The sequence below is a fragment of the Sapajus apella genome, unplaced genomic scaffold, assembly GCF_009761245.1.
Source record: "Sapajus apella isolate SASKATOON/1434 unplaced genomic scaffold, GSC_monkey_1.0 scaffold173, whole genome shotgun sequence".
Classification (NCBI taxonomy): Eukaryota; Metazoa; Chordata; class Mammalia; order Primates; family Cebidae; genus Sapajus; species Sapajus apella.
In genome coordinates this window covers 819,982-826,993 of record NW_022437113.1, presented here as the reverse complement: position 1 = coordinate 826,993, position 7,012 = coordinate 819,982, and the positions used below count along the sequence as shown (strand labels likewise).

Sequence of the window (7,012 nt, the reverse complement as noted above, 5' to 3'; positions counted from 1 at the left end):
ATGGGTATCCTGGGCTTGGGGACACCTCAGTGGGCTGATATGGGTAGTCTGGGCTTGGGGACACCTCAGTGGCCATAGATGGGTATCCTGGGCTTGGGGACACCTCAGTAGGCTGAGATGGCTGGGCCAGGTTTGGGTACTCCCCAGTGACCTGAGATGGGTAGGCTGGACTTGGAGACACCCCAAAGGCTTGAGATGGCTGGGCTAGGCTTGAAGACTCCCCACTGACCACAGATGGCTGGGCTAGCTTTTGGGACCCCCACTTAGCAATTGATTGGTGGCCTTGGTTTGAGGCCACTCCAAAGGTCCTTGATGGGTGTCCTTGGCTTGGGGACCTCCCGCTCACCACAGATGGCTGTGCTGGTCTCGGTGTCACTCTATTAGGCATAGAGGAGTGTGGTAGCCTTGGGGTCACCCCATTAGCCATAGATAGGGGGGCTAGCCTTGGGGACACCCTACTGGATGCTATATGCTGGGATAGGCTTGGGGCCAGCCTACTGGACCCTGATGCCTGGCCTGGCTTTGGGGCTACCCTGCCGGCCAGTGTATCCTGGGACCCACTTGGAGCCAAGCTCACAGCCACAGATGGTGGCTTACATGCTGTGGAGACCACGGTACCTAAAGACAGAGTCCTCCTCAGCTCTGTCTTGACGGTGGCCTGAGACATCTGGATCAGATTCACAGAGCTCTTGTCTAAGGAAAACTGAGGGATCTCAGTCTCTGAGCCCCAGTGAACACGCAAAGTCACGCGGTTAGACACGGAGCTGCGCTGGAAAATGGGCACTTTCTCCGAGGCTGGAGTGGGCTGGCAGGGGAAGCGTAGGGTCACGTACCTAGGGCCAGTTTCAGTCTCTTGTGTATCCTTAAACCTCTGGAGTGTCCTCATGGACTCCGGAGGAAAAAGGGGCTTCTGGGCAAGGTCCCCTTCTAAACTGCCTTCCCATGACTCATCTATCTTACTGACAGCAGGCAGGCTGGCCACGGACACGGCAGAAAGGCTAAAGGAGCTGGAGCTTTGCAGAGAGCTTTCGGAATTGCTCTCCTGGCTTTGGCTTGCAGAGTCTTGGGAGAAGCTCTTAGCCAGGTCACTGTCTCGAGCCTGTGGCAAACCGCCTACCAGCTCACTGAGGACGGATGGCTGGTGGTCTGTGGCCAGCTTCTGGGGGCAGAGCAGGGCAGACACGGAATCCCGCGTTCGATCCCTCCCCTGTCCACGGACAGATGTCTTGGGACGAACGTGCGTCGGTGCATTGCCTGGGGAAGCTTGAAACAGACTGCAAGTCTTGCATGCCTGAGTTTTGGTCACTGTGGTGACCTGGAAGGGACTTGGGGCCTCCTTGTCAACCGCCTCCCTAGTACCCGGGGAGGCCTGTTTGCGATTTGGGGGCTGAGACCTCCTCCGCAGGCTCTCCTTGGAAGCCCTGGATGGCTGCTGGTGGCCCCTGGCCACTGAGGGTTGGTAGAGACCAGGATGCACCCTGCTAACCCCTGAGGACGGACACCAATTTGGGCTCCCGCAGGCAGGGTGAGGCTGGTGAGCATGGGCAGCACTCCCACCGCCCTCGCTGCACGGAAGCCTGCCTGAGGCCTCCCTCCCCTCCCTGGTCGACGGACGAGAGGCCACCCTGCTGACCACATGTGGCTTGTGGGAGCTCGGGGCCATGCCAAAAGTCATGGAGGGTTGGTTTATGCTGGAGCCCACACCACTGGCAATGAGAGGCGGCCACAAACTCAGGGGTGGCTGCGCATGGGACGGCCTGGGCAAACTGGGGCCCTCCCCACTCCCTTCGGGATTCAAATCTGATGCCAGTGCACCAAGCTCCAGGCTCAGGCGTGCATCTTCCTTTTGGAACTTGCAGCTCAAATCCAGATTTGAGGAGATGTCCCTGCTGGGTCCCCTCTCCCAGGGCAGCACGGGACACTGCCCAGTGATCAGGGGGCATTGGTGAATGCTGGTGATTACGCCGCCTATCATGGAGGCTCCCACAGTGACCACGGATAAGCAGGGTGACCCCCCCAACATGGCCCCGTCCCCCCCTTCCTCCAAGGGCGCAGCAGGCTGGCCCATGGTGAAACGCCCCCAGACCCCAACCTGGGGATCCCTGACCTTGCCGGCCCGTGGTCTCATGGGGCCCAGGCAGGGCCCCCACGCAGCCGACGGACTGCCCCTGCAGGCCACCTCCGCCGGGGCCAGCGTCTTAGTCACCCTGCTTCCTGTTGATTTTGAGGTGGCCTTGGGGAGGATGGCTCCAGTTCTCAGGGCCGCCTGATACAAAGACTGGGTCAGGACGGCGCCCAGCTCGCCCTGGCACAGGGCCTGGCTCAGAGCCGTCCGCTCCTCCTCTGTCAAAGCCTTGCTAAGCACCTCCGCCAATTTACCCTGCATGGCTTTGGTGAGTTCCGCCCACAGCTCGCCCCGGGACAGGGCTCGGGACAGGGCCAGGCGCAGCTCACTCCAGGACAGCGTCTTCCCCAGCGCCAGGCTCAGCACACCCTGGGGCAGCGCTTTGGTGACAGCGGCACCCAGGACCTCCTTGGACAGAGCCTGGTTCAGAGCTGCCCGGATTTCTCCCTGGGAGAGGGCTTTGGCCAACAGAATGCGGAGATCTTCCTGGGATGCCAGGACAGTGGCCAGTTCAGCACACAGGGAGGCCAGCGGGGAGCCCACCGTGTCCTCCTGGCTGGGCACCGCCTGGCCGGGCACTGATGGCTGGGCACGTGCAGCCCCACTGTCCCCCCAGGACTCAACATTGCATGCAGAATGTCCGGTGGGTGCCATCAGTGGCACCAGCGTACCCGGAACCTCAGAGGCTGCTGGGCATGGTCCCTGCTGAGTGGTCGTCCCCGGCACCTGACTGTGGGGCTGCGGCTGAGTCCGTCTGTCCTCCAGCTTGGCCCAGGGAGGAGCGCTGAGGGCGCCGAGGTGCTGGCAAGCCTGGCTGGGTGCCTTGGACCTGGTTAGGAGCACCTGGGAATGGGTCTTGCTGCTGAGATCGGCAGCCTGGTGCGCTGGGATGAGGCACTTGGTTACGTCTGTGACCTGCTGCCCCGGGGACTGCGTCTTGGCCAGACAGGTGGACAGATGTGCTTGGGATTGGACCTTCATGGCACCTGCAGCCAGATGTGTCTGGGAATGCACCTTGCTCAGACAGGTGACCAGATGGTCCAGGGATGGGGTCTTGGTCAGCTCGGTGGGCAGATGTCCCTGAGATGAGGCTTTGGTCAGCGGGGAGGCCTGCTGTCTCCGGGACAGGCAGGGTGGATGTCTCTGGGATGAGGCGTTGGTCAGTGGGGCAGCCAGCTGTCCCTGGGGCACGGTGACAGCCATTTCTTCTATAGGCACAAACAGGTGAGGTGGGTCGTCCCCTTCTTCTGCAGCTTTTGTCCAGGACGGAGCCCCAGACGTCCCCACTGCCACACTGGTCTTAAATGCCGTGTCTATTTTCACCTGTCTCTGGGGGCCGGTCTCAATTTTCTCGGCTTCTAAAGGAAGCTTAGCTGGAGCCCTGGGGACCCCAGCTCCCAGATGTGGTTGGGGCAGACACCTGATCTTCCCCTCAGCCACACAGGAGCGGGATGAGGCTTTGACCACCTCCACAGCCAGCTTCCCGTTCACCTCGGCCTTGGCCTTGGGCTGGTTCTCGTGGGTGGAGCACGGGGTGTTGGGAATTCCGGCTGGGACCGCCGCTGGGGGTGGAGCCTTGACGCTTCCCGCTGCTGGAGAGGACAGACACAGGGTCCGGAGGACGGTGGCTACCGAGCGTAACTGGGCGGGGGTCCTGGTTATGATGGCTGCCAGGCGCGTCTGGGCCGAGGGCTTCGTCACCCCGCCTGGACTCGTCTGGGATGAAGTCTTGGACGTGGTGGCTGCCGGACACGTCTGCAGCAGGTTTTTGGCTGGGGCGGCCGCCTGGCGCGTCTGGGGCAGGGTCTTTGCTGTGGAAGGCCCTGGGCATATCTGGGGCGGGCTCTTCATGATGGAAGCCAGAAGGCAAGCCTGAGCTGTGTTCTTGGCCATGATGGTTGCAGGGCGCGTCTGCAGAGGGGTGCCGGTGCCAGAGGCTGCGGGGTGCGCCTGGAGCTTTGTCACCGTGGGCATGGGGCACGCGTGAGGTGCAGTTTTGGTCACTGCGGGCCGCGGAGACGTCGAGGCTGGGGTCTTGGTTGTTGTGACCGTGGGAACCGGGCTAGTCTTGGGTGGAATCTTGGTCACCATGGACGCTGGACACATCTGCGGCAGGGTCATGGAGACCACTGGGTACGTGTGGAGCAGGGTCTTGGCGATCGTGGGCCCTGGGGACACCTGGAAGTGGGCTTTCAGGGTCTCTGCTTCCACAGGGCCCTGGGTTTGGGTGGTGGACGGTCCCATAACTGCTTGGCCACACCTTCCAGACAGCGGCGTCTCTGGGGCCCCAGCTTTGTTGGTCCGGGCAGTGACACGTTTGGCCTTTACTGAGTCACCCTCTATGTGGACGAGGCAGGCGCTTCTGATGGTTCTGGTCAGCAGGCACGGCTGGCATTTTGTGTCCGGATTCACCGGGCAGGGAAATCTGATCGTGACCGTCTGGTGTGGCAGGAAGGCCAACCCAGGGACTCCGGCGGCAGGGGGAGTCTGCATGCAGGGGTCTGGGGCACCCTGAGCTGTGGGGGTCTGCAGGAGCGGGGTCGACTGGGGCCTGCAGAGGACCAGGTTGTCACAGGAAGGGAACTGGGTCTCCTTGTTCACCCTGACAGGCGGGCACAGAAGGCGGTTCTCTTCCAGATGCTGGAAGCGCACCTGCTGTGGGGCGTGGTAAGGGATGTCCCCCTCCTCCGCCGTCGCTTTCTTCACCGACAGCTTGCTGGAGTGAAGGATGTGTCTCGAGCTGAAGCGCCGCCAGGCCTCCTGGATGGCCTTGGCCGCCGTCATCTGGGAAATGAGCTTCTGCCGGAGCTGGTAGCCCCTCCAGCTGGCTTGGATGAGTGTGGCCGCGCGGGAATGCATCATGTCCATCTCGTCCACCAGGATGTTCTTGAAGGCCTGGCTCTCGACCACAGCCCGGAGGCGTGGGATGTGGCGGGGCGCCGGCTTGGCTCGGGCAGGCTGGTGCGAAAGATGCTCCTTGGACTTGGGGCCCTGGTGCTGGGGCGGTGGAGTCGCTTTCTCCATTGTGTCCGGGAGACTAGGGTTGGGCGGGGGCTGGAGGATGCAGTGCCCACTGGGTGACAACTGGTTGGTGAACTGGACCTGGGCGGCCGACTGCATTGCCTTGATTCCCGGGCAGGTCAGCTCCGCCTGTTGGGGGCAGCAGGGGGTGGTCAGGGCACGGCAGGGTGTGGTCAGGGGGTGGCAGGCGGTGGTCAGGGCACGGCAGGTCCTGAACGCTGGCTGGGGTGGACACTGGTCCCCCGGACCCAGATCTTCCTGTTCCTGGCACCTTGAGATCTTCCCCCTCCCTCTCTCAAGTGGCCTTTGCTATCCCTATATCCATTTCTTATCATCCTGTGGTCACTTCATCCTGGCACACAGTGCATGCCACCTGAATGCCCAACCACTTACCTGCTTTTTTGTAATTTATGTATTTATGTATTTATTTATTTTTAGAGACGGGGTTTCACCATGTTGGCCAGGATGATCTCCAGCTCCTGACCTCGCGATCTGCCCGCCTTGGCCTCCCAAAGTGCTGGGATCATAGGCATGAGCCACCATACCCAGCCCTTTTTTTTTTTTTTTGAGAAAGAGTTTCACTCTTGTTGCCCAGGCTGGAGTGCAGTGGTGCAATCTCGGCTCATTGCAACCTCTGCCTCCCAGGTTCAAGCGATTCTCCTGCCTCAGCCTCCCAAGTAGCTGGGGTTACAGGCGCCCACCACCACGCCTGGCTAATTCTTTGTATTTTTAGTAGAGATGGGGTTTCACTATATTGGCCAGGCTGGTCTCGAACTCCTGACCTCAGGTGATCCACCTGGCTCAGCCTCCCAAAGTGCTGGAATGACAGATATGAGACACCGCACCCAGCCTGCTTCTCAAATTTTATCTTGGATGCACCCCGAGTAAAGCACTGATCACAATGTTTTGGAAATGTCCTGTTTGCTTCTCTCACCGTGTGTGTGTGTGTGTGTGTGTGTGTGTGTGTGTGTGTGTGTGTGAAAGAGAGAGAGAGAGAGAAGTGTGCAGGGCTGGGGGACATTATTTGCCTCTCCCCATTGACTGTGAATCCTAGAAGACAGAGTCGTTTCTGTGTCTCCATCTCAGTCATAGGGCTTGGTACTGGGCGGGTAGGCACCTTGACTGATAAACAGTGAGTGGACTGGAAGTTGGATGGACAGTTGGATACAGGGCTAGATACTGAATGGATGTATCAGTGGATGAGTGAATGGTGGATGGGTGGAGAAACGGATGAAGGATTGGACGAAGAGATAAATGAAGCTGACGAATAAAGTGTTGAAGGCAGATTGGCCGTCACGGTGGCTCACGCCTGTCATCCCAAAACTTTGGGAGGCCAAGGTGGGCAGACTGCTTGAAATCAAGAGTTCAAGACCAGCCTGGCCAACATGGTAAAACCCCATCCCTACTAAAAATACAAAAAAGTAGCCAGGCATGGTGGTGCACACCTGTAGTCCCAGCTACTCAGGAGGCTGAGGCAGGAGAATTGCTTGATCCCAGGAGGAGGAGGTTGCAGTGAGCTGAGATCGTGCCACTGCACTCCAGCCTGGGTGACAAAAGTGAGACTCTGTTTCAAAAATAAATAAATAAATAAGGCAGATTAACAGAAAAATGGACACATGGGCGAGTGGACGGATGGATGGATGGATGGATGGATACATACATAGATGAATGGATGGATGGATGGGCAGATAGGTCTATAAATAGGCAAATGGACTGGTGAATAGATAGGTGGAGCCAGGCGTGGTGGCAGCCTAGGCGGGTGGATCACAAGGTCAGGAGTTCAAGACCAGCCTGGCCAAAATGGTGAAACCCCGTCTCTACTAAAAATACAAAACTTGGCCAACTGTAATCGCAGCTACTCAGGAG

The 7,012-nt window shown here is 59.4% G+C and overlaps 1 protein-coding gene and 1 long non-coding RNA gene across 3 annotated transcripts in view; one reads left to right on the top strand and one right to left on the bottom strand.

Annotated features, from left to right (window-relative positions):
• IQCN (IQ motif containing N) overlaps positions 1 to 5,173 on the bottom strand; it is an 11,143-nt gene extending 5,970 nt beyond the window's left edge. Inside the window, exon 1 of one of the 2 annotated variants that reach the window (XM_032267900.1) lies at positions 2,108 to 5,173. In XM_032267900.1, the coding sequence (XP_032123791.1) occupies positions 2,108 to 5,149 (3,042 nt within the window). In that variant the 5' untranslated portion in view covers positions 5,150 to 5,173. The remainder of the gene's footprint in view (positions 1 to 2,107) is intronic. The other variant, XM_032267901.1, reaches the window with a different exon arrangement.
• The window catches only part of LOC116542768, a 16,395-nt gene continuing 14,417 nt past the window's right edge, over positions 5,035 to 7,012 (top strand). Inside the window, exon 1 of the long non-coding RNA XR_004265347.1 lies at positions 5,035 to 5,046. This is a non-coding gene — a long non-coding RNA (uncharacterized LOC116542768). The remainder of the gene's footprint in view (positions 5,047 to 7,012) is intronic.